The sequence below is a fragment of the Notolabrus celidotus genome, chromosome 2, assembly GCF_009762535.1.
Source record: "Notolabrus celidotus isolate fNotCel1 chromosome 2, fNotCel1.pri, whole genome shotgun sequence".
Lineage (NCBI taxonomy): Eukaryota > Metazoa > Chordata > Actinopteri > Labriformes > Labridae > Notolabrus > Notolabrus celidotus.
In genome coordinates, this window is record NC_048273.1 from 10,164,677 (window position 1) to 10,181,989 (window position 17,313).

Below are 17,313 nucleotides of genomic sequence, written 5' to 3' on the forward strand. Positions count from 1 at the left end.
TCAGAAAGCACCCACAAGTTAAGAAACAAATCCTCTGTGGTCGCTCTGGGGGCTCTGACTCAAGCCTTAGTCCACGCCGCGTGATGCTCTCTGAAGGTCTTGACTCGATTTTTTGACACTCTGAAGGCTGAGGTCATCCCTGTTGCTTGTGACCTTTTCCTTCCAGTCATCTTTCCATTAATCTGCTTCGATACAGCGCTCTGTGAACAGACAGCCTTTCAGCAGCGACCTCCTGAGGCCGACCCTCCTCGTTAAGTTCGTCCATGATCTTCTTCTCTGGAGGAGTCAGGTCAGCCGTCTTCACCGTGTGTGTGGATGCCTGTTCTGAAGTACATCGAGATTTAGAGTGTTTAAACTGTTTACTATTGATTTACTCAGACGCTACATGAAACAATTTAATATTTGTGTGTTGATTTCTACATTTCATTTGTTGTTGGAGCAGCTTAAAACATGTAGTTTACATGTCATGAGTCTAGAGTTTATATAACCTCTTTCTCCAATAACTGATTGAAAATATTACTCTTTTCACCAACAGTCTAATCTGTGGACTGTTTCTGATTTCACCTTCCTGTTGACACTGTGACAAAAACTCTGCTTTCTGAAAGCATCAGTAAACAACAGGAGGATATTTTTATTATTATTATAACTCTCAGTATGAGAACGAGTCTAGGAAATTAGAATCATGACAGGGTGAGACTCGACCCCGGCAGGGTGAGGTGTATCACCTCTCACTTTAACCTTTCATACGGTGGTGTCTCAGTACTAGTTTGAAGGATATAATCAATAAAAAAAAACAGCAAAAGTTAATATTAAACTTTATTCGATAACAGTTTTGAACATTACACATTTATGTCGTCTACAGAGTACAAGAACATGCGATATTCAGCACATGCTGAGTGAGAGGAGTTCATAGAGATGTTGACTGCAGGGTGCAGCACCTCAGGAGACCGTGCTGTAGATCCATTAATTATCCCACTTAGCTTATAAAGTTCAAATCATCATTCAGACATCATGTATATATATAAAGCTTCACAACAAAATCATACATCTGAGTTAAAGGCGGTACAAAAATAATTCCTCTGAAAAACATTTTTGTGGACCTCGCCACAATAAAAGCCCCTCCCACTGAAGAAAGAAAAGCAGACCTGCAGGGGGCGCTGTTCCTTATATGTCTCATCTGGAGTTTGGTAGCTCAGTCTTCCTTCTTCTACCTGTTTATCATAGACTATATAAAAACATGGACAACACCACAGCTCCACAGAAGTGAAGCCAACACATTCAGACCCCCCCTGCTGACTGTCTATGGTATAGGTCACAAGCCCCACCTCCTCCATGTTAACAGATGGGACATGGGTCAAAGTGTAAAATCAAACACAGGGTGAATACATGTTTGTCAAACATGGTTTCTGTCATTATAGTAAGTTTTTATCATACTGATTTATGTCTCAGTGTTCATGTTTCTGTTTACTTTGAATTATTACTGATGAAATAAAAAGAGGAATAAAGCAGGATCAGTTTAGATCTGACTCTTCTTCAGAATGTTGACTTTTCTCTCGGAATTCTGACATCAAAGACAGAATTCTAGAACGTCTTTGATCCTAAAGACAGAATTCTAGAATGTCGTCTTTGATCTTAAAGACAGAATTCTAGAATGTTGTCTTTGATCTGAAAGACAGAATTCTGAGTGAATTCAGGACTTAAAAATAATCAGTGGCCCAAACCCTCCTCCATATTAAGGCCATGATTGACAGCTGTGTTGACCAATGAGGCTCCTGCAGCGCTGTGTGCTCCGGATTATCAGAGTAGAAGAGGAACGGTGAGAGGAAACGTAACAAAAACTAACACAAGAGTCATTGAACGCACCATAACCGTGGGGGTCTGCTTCAAACCCACACAAGAAGCTGACGCTGTGGACTGGACCCACCTGAGGACTGGACCCACGGTGGATGTGGTTAGATGAAGGGGACGGGGCATCAGTGCTGCAGCTCCAGTACAGCACAGACTCTGGCTCCAAACACATGAACCATGTAAGATGTCTTTTTGGGTTTGGCTTCCTTTGGCTTCACTTTTGAACAGTGGGAGGGAATAAAGATGTGCCGTCCATCTTTGTATACAGTGGATGAGTTGATACTGAAGGTGTTAGTTTATTTAACTTCTACCACACATGCTCTAAAGCGTTGAGTCTCTGAAGCAGGAACAGTGAGCTCACTGTCCGACAGTCACTGATGATGGCGTTAGTTTGGCTGCGGGCGGCCAAGCCTGATGTCGTAGGACACCATGTGGAAGTTGTCCCAGGCGACCAGCTTCCTCTGGGCCAGGTTGTAGTCGATCATGCTGTTGTAGTGATGCTTGTTCTTGAAGGGGATGGACACGGACTTCCCCTGGCTGGTTTCAGTGTCGTACATGTAGTTGATGATGGTGTTGGGCGCTGTGTAGCTGGCCACCGTGTACAGCTTCCCACAGATGATGAAGGAGTTGGCCACAGAGTTCTTCCTGATCTGGGTCTCCCAGCTCTTCTTCACCTGCAGACTGTGCGGGTCAAGCTGTGAGATCACGATGGCTCCTTTGGCTTTGTTGGTGGAGTAGATGGCCCACAGGCCCTGCTCGTCCACCGACAGGTCGATGTCCGTGTAGCCCCCCCAGGAGTAGGGGAACTGTCCATGGAAGCCGGCGTGGGGGAGATCACGGCGGGCCGCGGTGCTCTCAGAGCCCAGGTCGTACCGCATCAGGGTCCGGCTGCGACGCCTCTGATAGTACAGAGAGCCTCGGTACAGAGTCGCACCTGTGCTCTCCACTTGTTCCGGCAACAGCAGCACCTGTAGGAGGAAACGAGAGACCAGAGAGAGAGAGAGAGAGAGAGACAGACCAGAGACCAGAGACCAGAGACCAGAGACCAGAGACCAGAGACCAGAGACAGAGAGAGAGAGTTCTTATCAATCAACATATGATCAGAGAAGGACTTTGGGTCTTTGATTCTAGTCCAACAAACAACTCAAGAAGCAGGAGCTGGTGTTGAGTGAACTGTTGGATGTATCAACAGGTGTGGAAAAGAGGTCAGTCATTGTGGGACGACTGCTGATGGCTTCTGGGATTGGATCATGGCAGACTGAAGATTGCGCAGGTTTATATTCAGACTAAGTTCGTTGAAATGCTTGTTGACGATTCAACCTTTCTACAGAAGTGAACTGAAGCACGTCTGAACTCGACGTACCATCTGACACCTACAGATATCTTCTCATGCAGAATCAGAGAATGAGATGAACACGGGGCTCGTACCTTTGAGGGGAACCCTTTGGTGAACTGGTCCATGTCATCGTATCCAAACAGCCTCCTGACATCAGAGCCCACGGTGTCGATCCTCCAGATCATGTTGGACCCATAAGGAGAGACCCCCTCGGGATCCTGCATCCAAACTCCATATTTGCCCTCTATGTTGTCGGCCTTCTTGTGAGTGACGGGCTCACCGACTGAAACCAAATCTCCACAACCTGAGAGGGAACGAGAGAGAGGACGAAAGGATGGATGTGAGTCATCGTCTGAATCTGGGAACATGAAGACTGAAGTTAAAACCTGATGCCAGGAGGGAGAGGATGCTGAGACCACGTGGACTTCAATGACTCTGATTCTGTGAGCAAGGAGACTTTAGATCTCATGCATCCAGTGATAGAAGAAAAAACCTTCATCTCAAAGCTTTAATCACCGATACATAGAACAAGACGAGTATCAGATACACGGGAACATCTGATACGAGAGTTAACTCGATGTCTGATGTCTGAAGCTCAAAGACCGGACTCCTGATTTGCTGGTGAGATCACGTTATTGATAGCTGGAGGACTTGACTGATGCAGTGAGGAGTTTTCTTTAAGGTCCCTGCTCTTCTCAGACTTCAGGTGACCTGAGGAGACGGTCCAAAGTGAAGGGGACCCAGGAGTCTGCAGCTGGGGGTGATGGAGGCAACGTGAGAGCAGGTCAGGGTGTTATGAGGTCAGCTGCTCTCATCATGCAGGCTCACAAACCGCCTGAGTCACTTCCATCAGAGCAGCTACGCCCTCCTCGGGGACGGGAACTCTGCTGCCCGGCCTGCTGGGAAACCGATAAGGCCGGATGTATATTTACCTCTTCCTAAAATACAGCCTCACTCTGGATTAAGGGTTAGAATATGTCTTATAAATACACAGTCCTCGCTGAGGTATGGCTTCATCAGAGATTAGATGACTTCACGTGGTGACTGCACGTGTTTGTCTCTGATCTCTGAAACAATCCGACCTGCAGATATGACGGATCCATCATGTGAAGGTTTAACATCGCGTCACATCCTCGTTAGAGCTTCCTCCCTTTAACATTTACGAGAGTAACACGTAACTCAGACGAGCCCTCGGAGCTCAAACTGGCATGACTGAGGTATTCTCGCCCCAAATGCTGCAGTATTAATAGCAGAATTTTCTTTGAGGCTGTCAGCAGGGGGCCAGTGTCATGTTTGCCAGGTCAGATGGACAGAGGGGGGAGGATGGGGGAGGAGGGGTGAGGAGAGGATCTGTGTGTTTTTAAGTTTTAGCTCCTGACTGAAAGCATGTGTTCTTACCTCTCCACTGAGCAACACATTTATACTCAACATGTTTTTCTGACTGTGTTCACAGGTTTCAGTCAGATGTTTGAAACAAGCTGAGCTCTCCATGCACACATTTTCTCTCAGCGTAGTGCAGTGTGTGTTTCCTAGCTTTCTAACCTTAGACTTGGAGGACTAAGGATACAGATGTTTGTTCCCTGTAAAGCTTGATTTTCTCAGTGTACCCAAGTAGCGATTGCGTGTTAAACTTGAAGGTTCTTTCTAATCTGTCGTGTGCAAAGTCCAGTTTTCTGATATTTCAAATCCCATGAGCTCGTTTCCACTCGGTGTGTCCTCTGCCTGTTTGTGCATGTGTTTGTGTTTCTTCGTTATCATCTGTTTATCAGAGGAAAGCATGAAACAAGCTGCAGATTGCACAACACAAAGAAAAGGAGACCTGTTTGTTGTTGTAATCTCGGTCCACAGGGAACCTTCACCTCTGTGCACGAGCAAGATTCAGACTTTCACACGATCCTGTTTTTTTGGGTTTTTTTAAGTAATATTTTTTGGCCTTTTTGCCTTTATTTGATAGGACAGTGAAGAGAGACAGGAAATGTGGGGAGTAGCGAGTGGGGGAATACATGCAGTAAAGGGTCGACCAGCCGGGAATCGAACCGGCGAACCCTGGTCGAGGGATATAGCCTCTGTATGTGGGGCGCTTAGACCGCTAGGCCACGATCCTGTTTTTAAATGGCTGATCATTAGAAGGAAGAAGACTGAAAGAGCTCCAGCATGATAAATGTTTGCAGTTCTGTAGTATGTTGTGGTTAAAATGCAGATGTGTGCAAATCTGCAGATCATTTGATATAAATCAAAGTAAAGAGGTACGCAGAGCTGCTCACTAACGCGGACTAAACAGGTCTGCTCGAGTGGACTTCTAATGGACACCTGACCTGGTGGAGAACCTGCCTTTATACCTTTGAAACATGTCAGCAGAGTTATCTGTGATTTCAGGTGTGATTAGATTTGTTTAAGTTGGAGTAAAACATTTTAACTTTTCATTTCAGTCCTTTTAGTGAGATACAGTCATTCTAACAGAGACCTGTGAAGTCCACAGAGCCGTCAGGAGCAGGAACCTCCGTCACCTCAGCCTTCAGCTCCTGGAAACTCGGAGATCCTAACTGCCACGCCGAGTCTGATGGAGACACAGAGAGACACAGAAAGAGAGAGACAGACGGAGAGAAAGAGAGAGACAGACGGAGAGAGAGAGAGAAAGACAAAGACAAAGAGTCATGAGTTTTGGAGCAGACGACACAGAGAAGTGGAGGAGACTGCAGAAAACACGCCTCACCTCTTAGACTGCTGCTGTCCCCCTGTCTGTTGGTCCTGGACATCAGGTGAGACATGGGACTGGAACCTGAACAACCACACACACACACACACACACACACACACACACACACACACACACACACACACACACACACACACACACACACACACACACACACACACAAACACACACACACACACACACACACACACTCAGTTCAGTGATGCAGTGTGTGTAACTCGTAGAATAAATTCATTGAGCGAGTGTTTGTGAACCTAAACACGGCTGACAGCAGGAATGTGACAGCAGGAAACAAACACCCCTGAAAGGATTCCCAGCTGCTCCAGAGTCACACAGTCGCTACATGGACCCACTGTAACACACATACCTGACACACTCGACCCCCCGACCCACCCCGTCCCACCCCAGCACTGTCCTCAAACTTCAAACCAGCCGCCCAGAGCTTCCTCCCTCCCCGGCTCCATCCTCACCCTCCCCTCTGACTCATGACACATCACTGTGAAGAGTCAGCGTGTCAGAGTCTGAACTCCTCTTGACTCCTACGATCAGAAGAAAACGATCTTCATCACTCTGACTCTGATCTGTCGCTGTGTCTGACCTCTGACCTCTTCATCAGAGTGAACACGCTCCTGTTGTTCTCCTCCTACACGTGCAGCCTGCAGTTATCTCAGGCGTGAAATGAGCCTTAATGACGCAGAACACACTGAACACTAACATCTGGAATGACCATCTGATGTTGATTCTGGGAGTTGATGATGATGATGATGAGGAGGAAGAGGAGGAGGATGAGGATGAGGAACAGAATTGACGTGGGAAAGTTTATGAGTTACAAACAGACACGTGTTAAAAAATGCTGATGGCAAACTTTGAGCCCAGAGAATAAAGCCATCATCATCATCATCATCATCATCATCATCATCATCTTCACAGGCGAATAGACTTCCTCCTACTCTCTACATCTCCTGAAACAGTCTCTCTTTGTGAATCAGAACAGAACGGTCTGTGTCAGCAGTGTGCTGTAAGGACCTGTCTCCACTCACTTTCCTCTTTTCGACCAAAGCAAACCAGGTTATGTTTCCAGGCTGGCGCTCACGCTGGTTTGGAGCTGGTTGAACTCACGAACCAACACGGCACCCGTTTGTTTTTCCGCCCGCTCGAGCCCGTGGAAGAGGCACGTCAGCAGCTGCAGCGCTAGTGCAAACTTTCCCACACAACAACAATGATGGCGGACAACGGCAGCTTGTCTCCTCGGCCGACCACTGCTTTGCCTTAGAATCCATTAGTCTCTTTTATTTTTTCGCTGCAGGACAATGATGGAAACACGTTTGGCTTGTGTTTTTGATCACGGCAACCTCACAATCAAAAACAGGGCCTGTGTCCACTCACTGCATTTTTTTTTGCAAATGTTAAATGTCGCAGTGAGCTGTTTTAACAGTTCAGACTCATTTTCGTGTTTTATCTTATTTTAGGTTAACTTTAGTGAGTCATCTCTCTCAGGTAGCTCTGCTGTGGTTTAACTTCTCACAGCATAGCTTCACCAACTGCTGGCCACGTGCTACCTTTACCTGTTGCATGAGAAGCAAAGTATTTCACACATCAGGGGAGTTCATGAGCATTATTTATGACTGCAGCTTCTGCTGGCTGAACGTCCGAACATCTGAGAGTCATGACTCTGAAAACTGCTCTTACCTGCTTTCTCTGACTGACTGTGAGGAAACTAGATTTCATCTCTGATGTTTCATCTTCACTCTAATGTACTCTAGTGTCTCATCTTAACTCTAATGTCTCTGAGGACGCTGTTTGTTTTGTTTTCTGTTACGAGTTGCACAAAGTGGTACGTTCATTTGCAGTGATGTCTTAACGCAAATGAACCCAGGGACAATACAGTAACGGGCAGTTCTGGGAAGAGGCCAACAGGGGCCAGTGCCCCTGTAAAACCGAACCTGGACCCCCCTGTGGTCCCCTCTCCACACCAAAATAATATTATACAATATAAAAAGCTTCGGTATCGCGCCGATGTTACAGTGTCTCCACAGTCTGCTAAGATTATCCAAATATTCTTCAGGACCAAAAAGCAACCTCTCATAATATGAAGCTAATGGGGAAGTGCTAAAAGCTGCAGTTCCTTGAGTGTCCACTAGAGGCTGGCTGCAGAAGCACCAGAAACCACATACACACTAGGGGTGGGAATCGAAAACCTGATCCGACATAGAACCATTTCCAATTGATCAATTCCATCAGAATTGTACACCTCAAATGTTATCGATTCTTCTTAACGATTCATTTCCCAGAACGACGTCACGTCATGTAGAGGTACGTTGCATTACGTCACACAGTCTGAGATGCAGAACTCCTTCGAACGATAGGAAACACGGAGAGGAAGAAGCGTTTTTCCTCTCCAAATTCAAAGTATTTTCCTCCAGGACATCCAGGGCACACGTCCGGACTCACGCGGCCGAAAATGAGGCACAGAGAGCGGATAAAATACCTCCGCGATGACCCCCGGAGGACAAGCGTTTTTCCTCTCCAAATTCAAAGTATTTTCCTCCAGGCTCAAGAGGCCACGTCCGGACTCATGCTGCCGAGAATGAGGTAAACCTTTTGTTCAATATCTTCAAGTTGAATATGTTCATGTTCGGTCTTGTGCAGACATCATTTTGGAAAAAATAAAATAGTTCTTTTAGGTGGGGAAGACTGTGTAGACCTACTTTTTTCCCCTTCAAAAAAATACTCAGGAATCGTTAGGAGAATTGATAAGATATTGGATTGATAAGCAGAATAGACAATGGCATTGGCATTGATAAAATCTTATCAATTCCCACCCCTAATACACACCTATTCAAAGAGCCGATGTTTACAGCAGAAATAAACATATTTACATCCTGGTTCAAAAAACGAGTGTAGTCTGGATAGCTCATTTCTCTGTCAGTGCACACTGTACGGGTGTTGAGGTTCTATACAACTCATTAGTTTTGAAGATATTCAAGTTATGAGTAATTAGGGGCGTGGCTGACTTGATTGACAGGCAGGCACACTGCAGCTGTTAACGAGGAGGCTAAAGGCCCGCCTCTAACTCCTCCTCTATGCCTCTTGTCAGGTCAACTGAAAGTTAGGTTGAGTCAGCATTTCAATATGGCGACCGCCGACGATATGCTTCAAAACTCAGCTTCAGGAATCAGTGTGATGGCACAGAGACCACGTCCATGTTTTATACAGTCTGTGGGTAAAGTCAGTCCACATGCAGACCTGCAGCTCAACCTGAACATCTCAGTAGTTTAAAACAACTCAAAGTGGATTCAAATGTTTCTTTTCTGCACTTTTTGAGGGATATCAGCTGTTTTAAATAATTTTAAGTCCCTTTGAAAAGAGAGTTTATAATTGTGGATCGTCATTGTGCTTTTTAAAAGTACATTACAGATATTAACCCTTTCCTCTCTGAGTGTGAGTAACGTGTGTTTCCTCTGTCAGAACATCAAACTCACCAAAACATACTGAGCTGTCTCTGTTTGTGTCCTCTCTCTGTGATCTATCCTCCATCTGCCCTCACTCAGGGACTGAGGTGTGTGTGTGTGTGTGTGTGTGTGTGTGTGTGTGTGTGTGTGTGTGTGTGTGTGTGTGTGTGTGTGTGTGTGTGTGTGTGTGTGTGTGTGTGTGTGTGTGTGTAGGTGTGTGTGTGTGCGTATAGGTGTGTGTAGGTGTGTGTGTAGGTGTGTGTGTGTAGGTGTGTGTGTGCAGGTGTAAACATGAGGAGTTAAACAGAGGACCTGGAGCATGTAGTAGAGACAGAGAGTATTAAGCTGTCCTGATGCTGAGGGACTTTGTGAGGACCGGTTTAAGGATTTACTGGTGCTGGACTTCTCTACCACTAAAACACTCTGAGGGGGGTGCAAACAGTGGAAAGAAAGGGGGATGAAAAGAGGGGAACAACCCTAATCAGACGGATGTTTGGCTATTGCAAACACACAGAGTCCAGAGCTTAACCCCCCAGCTCTGAGCGGCCCTCTAACCCTTCTGGGTTAGTGTTCTTGGCCCTCTGCCCCCCTGCCCCCCCTCCAAGCACTAACCCACCAGGCGTCATCAAAAGCCCTGAGATGAGACCTTGGCACGGACCACTTCCAGAGCCTGCATCACATTTCAGCCCCCCCAGACCAGGGCTATTCACGCCTTGCTGGACCTGCAGAGGGAAACACCATCATAAAGACACCCCCCTCTGCTCCAAATACAGAACCCCCCAAACCAGGGCAGGAAGCAGAAACCTGAGCCGGGGATCTCTGCAACCAAAACATTAACCACAAACACACACACACACACACACACACACACACACACACACACACACACACACACACACACACACACACACACACACACACACACACACACACTCACTCACTCACACACACATAAACGGATGCATCCTTTGAGGGTGCACACACACACTTTATTGCCCCCTGGTCTTTGAGGGGATTTAAGAAGGCAGACATGGAATCTCCCTCACACACACACACACACACACACACACACACACACACACACACACACACACACACACACACACACACACACACACACACTCATACAGACAGCGTGCAAAGCTCTGTTCTCTATGAGCTCAGTGTCACACACACACCTGACCTCTGAGTGTTAATTAAGTTGTTATCTTCAATCAGACTCAGATTACAGGTTTCAGACTGACCGGCTTTCTGCAGCAAGACATCGCATGAAGACATCATGCGTGCAAAACAATCTGAACACTTAGATTTCATAAATAAAGATGTATTAAATCAGTTTCCAATGAACGATGTGATCAAGCTCTGCACATGTTTAATTAATCTTTAAAGTGTTTAAGAAGAATTATAAAATAGGTTATAAAATGTCAAAAGACTGTGGTAAAAAAACCCCTCTAAGTTAAGAGAAGTCCAAATCCAAACAAAGTCAAAGACTCATCTTCAACTGTCAGAAATTACAAATCAAATCTTCAACTTATCAAAGACTCTGAAACAACAAAGATTCTAAACTGTCTGAACCAGGAGGTAGATTTTGAAACAGATATCAGTTCATCATCTGATCCCTGATTTGCTGCAGCTCTGGCTCTTCGTGCATCTCTTACCTTGAGCAGGTCTCACTGGGCCAGCGCCCTGCAGAGGTGAGCTTGGTGGGACTATGGGGGTTTGGGGGGGACAGGGTCTGTTCCTCAGCCTCTCCGTCTCCCTCCTCATGTCCTCCATCCTCCTCTGCATCCCCTGCACCTCCTGCTCCAGACGCTGCTTCTCCCCCTGCAGAAGGTTCCTCTCCCCTACAGCCTGGCTCAGAGCCTCCTGCAGCTCAGACTGACCTCTGGATCCGGCCCCCCTGACCGGAGCCCCAGTGTCACCTCCACTCAGCCGGGCCACCAGCACCTCCAGCAGGCTGAGTCTGGCCTTCAGGCCCTCCAGCTCGGGGCCCCCGGTCTGTGGGCAGCTGGTCTCTGTGGGGCTGGGCACGGTGAAGGTGTACTGGCAGCGCCCAGCTCGGTCATTCCCTCTCCACAGAGCGGCTCGGTCCTGAGAGTCGGCCCCCAACAGGAGAGCACTCAGGGCCAGGAGGAGCAGGAGGATCATACTGCAGATTGATCACAGGTTCAGATCTGAAGGACTCTTCTGGTCTCCTTTAATCACTTATCTCCAGTCTCTCAGGAAGAGTTTATCCCTCTCTCCTCACAGGTGCTTCTTCTTCTTCTTCTTCTTCTTCTTCTTCTTCTTCTTCTTCTTCTTCTTCTTCTTCTTCTTCTTCTTCTTCTTCTTCTTCTTCTTCTTCTTCTTCTTCTTCTTCTTCTTCTTCTTCTTCTTCTTCTTCTTCTCTGGTTCGTCCCTCCTCTGTGAACAGGTCTGAAACTCTGAGCTCTCCCAAGCAGCTCGCAGATATTTATACAATCTGGAGGGGAAGAGTGAAGAGGTGAGAGAGGGAGGGGAGTCAGGGGGGAGGGGGATCAGAGGGACGAAGGAGGCACAGAGAGGAGAGAGAGTAACAGGATGCTGCGTGTTTGGGACCAAAACACCTCGTCTTCACACGAGTTTCTCTGACTTCTGCACAAACTGTTTCTGACTCTCATGATCCTCCCGGCAGCTCTCTGTCTTTGAGATTTCTGTCCTCAGACTCTAAAACGTCAAATCTTCACATCCGATCAGAGAACTGTCCCTGATGATGCAGCTCTGTGTGTCTGAGGGGGTTTGTGGCCAGGCATGGCGGGCAGATCTGAGTCCTCCAGGATCCAGTTTCCTCCTGAGGAGCCGGTGTCGTCTTCTCTATTGGTGGGGGGGCCTGAAGGTGACATGAGCAGATGATGAGAGGAGGAGGAAGAGGAGGAGGAGAAGGGGGGTCAGGGTTACGAGTTAATCAATGAGCAGACACCTGAAGCTGACCCTAATATGGAGCTGAGCCTGTATCTGTGCTCTCTCTCTCTCTCTCTCTCTCTCCATCTCTCTCTCCCTCTCACTCTCTCTCTCTCTCTCCCTCTCTCTCTCCCTCTCTCTCTCTCTCTTTCTCTCTCTCCCTCTGAAGTTCTTTTAAATCTATCTTTAACACCATGATGCAGCCGTAAGTGGCCTTCCCCTCCTGGTCTCTGTCCCTGTCTCTCCCGGTCTTTGTGGGTTTGGCTCTGCAGGATCCCAGCCGGTCTGGACGGCTGCCTGTGCAGCTCACATGCGATCCGCTGGATGATCTTCTGTTTATTTTCAGAGACAGGATGAAAGATGTGAAAGCGAGAGTCTGTCAGAGACGCACGCGATGAGGCAGGTGTGCAGACGTCCACGCCTTCACCTCTCTCCTCATCCTGCTTCTGGGTTTGGGTTCTTCCTGCTGTGTACATTCAGACTCTTCTCTCTCTGCTGACCTCCACCCTGAATTCACCCTGCACCCTCAAACACCACCTGACACACATGCTTCCTCCCAGGGGGGTCAGAGGTCAAAGGGTGCCGGGGTGAAGTGTGCAGACTCTACAAACACACGTCCTGCTGCAGGTTGGAGCTGCTCACCTGTTTCTGTCAGACAGCAGCTGGTAAACATCTCAGGTCTCTGAGGGATGGACTGAGAAGACAAGGGCCGATAGAGGACTCAGATTTTGAGGTTTAGACTCTTGATCTAAAAACTCTTGATCTAAAAACATCAGTGAAGGATGTTACAGTCATTATTTAAAATAATATCACAATTCAGGACTTTCAGGATAAGATAAAGTCGGATACATCACCTGAAACATCCTGGAAGTCAGAACTCCGGCTCTGAAACTCTGAGGAACTTCATCAAATCCTGAGCTTGAAATCCAAGATGGCTGCTCCCTGCATCAACAGTAAAAAATTTGAACTTTTAATGTGTTTATCAGCTACTGAGTCTGGTGTTGTGTGATTTAATAAGTCAAATTGACAGCATTGTGCACATTCTATGTGTGGAGATGTTGATATGTTGCTTCTGCACACAAACCTCGAACAACAACGGGAGCTAACGGCTAAACAACTCTCTGACTTTGTTTTCACCTTATGGTTTAATGTGGTCGACTCAGATGTGACGTCATTCCCAGCTCCCACATTCAACCCCTGACAACAAGAGCCACATATCTGCCACAACACACAGATGGTGCTCATGGGAAGTGTAGTCTTCATTCTGGAAAAGCACTTCTAGTTTCATCCAAAGGGGGCGCCAGAATCAACACAGCATGAAAACTCCTCACTGTGCCTTTAAACTTCGCCTCTGTTCCTCTCATCAAACTGAACTTTCCACTGAAGCTGAAGAGAAACACGGTGAGCTGGTCCTCGTGAATCAGAGCGGCACCTGGTCGAGCTGTTCTGCCTCGTCATGTCAGAGTCTGAGACGTCTTCTTACCCATTCATCATCCTTAAAGGAGCTCGTACTACACTGCTTTAAATACTGGAACTATCCCTTTAAGTCCTCAAGTCAGGGGCCTCATCATAAAAACACAGTCCTCTTTAGATTTAAAGGAATAGCTCAGTTTTTTAAGTGTGGTTGCGTAAGCGTGTCGCACTAAAAAGCACTGACCCTGCCTGCAGAGGTTCATGGTCTAGCTTCTTTTCTGGTTTCTCTACAAAGGGGCCGAGCTGACCGGGATCTCCTGAGAGTAATACACTTACCTTTGGAAATAAGGCAACGAGCTGAGAGTCAGTACTCTGCTTTGTATCTTTGAGACCGACAGAAAGAAGCTTTAAGATGATCCATGAAGTCTATAAATCAACTCTGAGTCCATCAGGGAGCAAGCAGAGGAGGTGAGAGCTGGGCTGAGGTGGTGTCGAAGCTGCAGCAGAGAACTCTTCAGGTTCTGTCAGACAGGAAGGAGTTAAAGAAACTTAAAGATAAGAGAGAGAACATTTCAGCTCTTCTTTTCTGGAAACCTGACAGGACAACGTGTTTGATGTTTGCTTCAAAGCAAAGACAGAATCAAACATCACCTCCACATTTCTGCAGTTTGGCCTCATGTGAGCGGAGAGATCATCGACACCCTGAGACGACAGGCCGAGTCACACGGCCTGATAAAGGTGATTGATGGTGCAAGCTCATGATTGGTTGGACAGGCCGATGAAAAATGTGCAGCATGTTTTTGATTTTGTGCAAAATCCTCTCACAGGAAATGTCTCCACTCAGAGGAGAGAGAGAGAAAGAGAGAGGGAGGTGGAGGAGACAGAGATTGATGAATCATTGCAAAGAGGAAATGCTTTGAGTAAAAGAACATGTAAACAAAGAAGGAAAGGAGAGGAGGAGAGAGGGAGAGGTGGTTCTTGGAAAAGGTGGAGGAGAGCATGAGGTAGATAATGTTTTATTCAGGATCAAACAAAGACGGCTTCTTCTGCAGATTTATTCTCTCTTCCTGTAGCTGCTGACACATCCCTCTCCCCGCACACAGTCTCCTGAGGACAGAGTGTGTGTGTGTGTGTATGAGAGTGTGTGTGTGACTAACACTGGCTGGCATGCTGTCCTCTCCCCTCTCTTGTGAGTTTAGTTCACTTTTATTGGACTCATATAACGGCTGCTATGCCCGGAATCTGAAGTCATCCAGGATCAGCCCCTAACTGAGGACCAAAACATCCCGAGCTGCCAGCATGGGTGTGTTTGCAGGATAAAAATGTCCTCTCATGCACACACACACACACGCGCACACACACACACGCGCACACACACACACGCGCGCACACACACACACACACACACACACACACACACACACACACACACACACACACACACACACACACACACAGAGGAGAGCAGTATTTTTATTCCCTATGCATGAGCCTCAGAGACAAAACTCAAAGCTGCAGAGACACGGCGAGCAGCAGGAGTCAAGGACGTCAGTCTGCAGTCGTGTCTGCGTGCAGAGTAGAGCAGTTACATTTTACAGCCACTCGTACAAACATGACTTTACTGCCTCTGATTCACTACAAAGAGCGTCAGGCGTTTCACTGCAGCCACAAGTGAACGAGATGAAGCCATCTGTCCCGTCAACAAAGTGGGAGCTAACAGACCATCTGCCATAGATCAATGAAGACAAAGATCCTGCTGCGAGGGTTAATTTGTCCTCCTCACAGAGCTGAGTCTCACTTGAGTTTTAAAGCTAATGCAGAGACATTTGATGAAAATCTCACTGCACACTGCAAAAGAAAAGTATCCCTAGCTAGCCTGGTTTTCCACTAAGCAGCAAAAAAACCTGCAGTCCCTCCAGTGTCCACTAGAGTGTATCTACTGCAGTCCCTCCAGTGTCCACTAGAGTGTCTCCTGCAGTCCCTCCAGTGTCCACTAGAATGTGTCTCCTGCAGTCCCTCCAGTGTCAACTAGAGTGTGTCTCCTGCAGTTCCTCCAGTGTCCCCTATAGTGTGTCTCCTACAGTTCCTCCAGTCTCCACTAGAGTGTGTCTCCTGCAGTGAGTCAGTCCCCATAGAGCCCCATGTTAAAATGTTACAGCAGAAATAAACATGTTCACTGCCTGGTACAAAACAGTTTGGGTCTCTATAGCTCATTTCTGTCGTTAAAGTAAATCTATGAGTTTTGTATAATTAGGGGCGTGGCTTAATGATTGACAGGTGGGTGTGTTGTAGCTGTTAGCCAGGTGGCTAGACCTCAGCTACCCCTCTTTGCTTTAGAAACCAGTGGGTGACATCACAGTGACGTCCATGTTTTTACAGTCTGTGGTCTTGACCATTTACCTTGTATTGATATGAACTCACGCCCCCCATATACTCCCTTTGTAAAAAAGTGAAACCAAAATCTGCAACAATGGGCGCTGATGTGTTCACTGGTGGGGCCAGGAAATTGGTGTCTCACCCCTTCCTCTAACAAACCCACCCTTACCTTGTTGACATAGCATGGTCGCTCCCTCAGGTGGGTCCGGTCCTCAGGGGGTTCAGTCCTCAGGTGTGTCCACAGCATCACAGGTTCTTGTGTGGGTTTGAAGCAGACTCTCTCAGTTGTTTGTGTTCAATGACTCTTGTTTGTGTTTGTTACGTTTCCTCTCAGTGTTCCTCCTCTACTCTGATAATCTTTTAATATGTTATAAATAAATAAATGAACACATCAGAATGATCTGATTAACTGAAGAGGACAAACTGGAGGGGGTGTGTGTTTAGAGAGCTGTATCTGTGGACTAAAGTGTGGGACGACAATGACCCCATGTTCTGTTACTTTTTTTTATTTCAGGCTGTTTATGAGGTACTAATATATATTAATTTGATCTTGACTTTTTAAAATGTTGTTCTCTTTGTTTATAAATGATGTTCCCGTGGCCGCAATGATGGAAAAACCACACATGCTGTCAGGGTTCTTGTCTCTGAATGTTGTATTGTTTGTTGATCTGTGATCAGACAATTTTCACACTTACTGGGCAAATACTGTTCTATTCTGTTATTATCTTTAATGAATCAGGCACATCTAGGGAGCAGCTGTGTGATTAGTACAAAGACCCAGCAGAGCTTCTTCTCATGTCTTCAGTTACACCTCAAAATGTCACGATTTTACACAATCAGAGGACAAACAGCTGAGAGCGTCACAGATTACTGTGTTCTCTTTCTAACAGCTCACTGATTCATGTTGAACAATAACTGCAGATTATTAAAGATGTGTTTGATCCCTCAGAGCAGGTCTACAGATGAGTTTGTGTTTGTGACGTCCTGAGAGAGGAGAGCAGCAGGTCTGTCAGAACAATACCTCCACTCTGCCTCCATCCAGCTTTAGTGCCATCCTGGGACTCAGGCGGGCCAGCAAAACCACGAGCAACCAGAGACGAGTAACGAGAGGAGGGATGGCATGACCATTAGTTTTCCTCTTCAGCGCTCATCATTCTTTCCATCAAACCAGTTCAATGTTTCCGTCTGATTACCCTCCACCTCTCCTCCTCTCAGGAACACACTCCATCAGACCAGATCAAACCAGACCGTCA

The 17,313-nt window shown here is 46.8% G+C and overlaps 1 protein-coding gene across 1 annotated transcript; it reads right to left on the bottom strand.

The window, feature by feature from the left end:
- Positions 1-803: 803 nt before the first annotated feature.
- myoc (myocilin) lies at positions 804-11,777 on the bottom strand. The gene is made up of 5 exons (XM_034711710.1): positions 11,011-11,777; positions 5,898-5,963; positions 5,649-5,741; positions 3,277-3,488; positions 804-2,816 (listed from the first exon to the last, which is right to left on the bottom strand). Exons 1-5 carry the CDS (start codon positions 11,498-11,500, stop codon positions 2,235-2,237), a joined length of 1,443 nt encoding a protein of 480 aa, XP_034567601.1. The 5' UTR covers positions 11,501-11,777; the 3' UTR covers positions 804-2,234.
- Positions 11,778-17,313: the final 5,536 nt, after the last annotated feature.

Bases quoted from the DNA above. Each gene is read 5' to 3' on its own strand.
- myoc (XM_034711710.1), bottom strand. From the start codon at position 11,500: ATGATCCTCCTGCTCCTCCTGGCCCTGAGTGCTCTCCTGTTGGGGGCC. The intron at 5,742-5,897 runs GTGAGGCGTGTT...TGTCTCCATCAG, and splicing joins GGACAGCAGCAGTCTAAGAG to ACTCGGCGTGGCAGTTAGGA. The intron at 2,817-3,276 runs GTACGAGCCCCG...TTCCTCCTACAG, and splicing joins CCAAAGGGTTCCCCTCAAAG to GTGCTGCTGTTGCCGGAACA.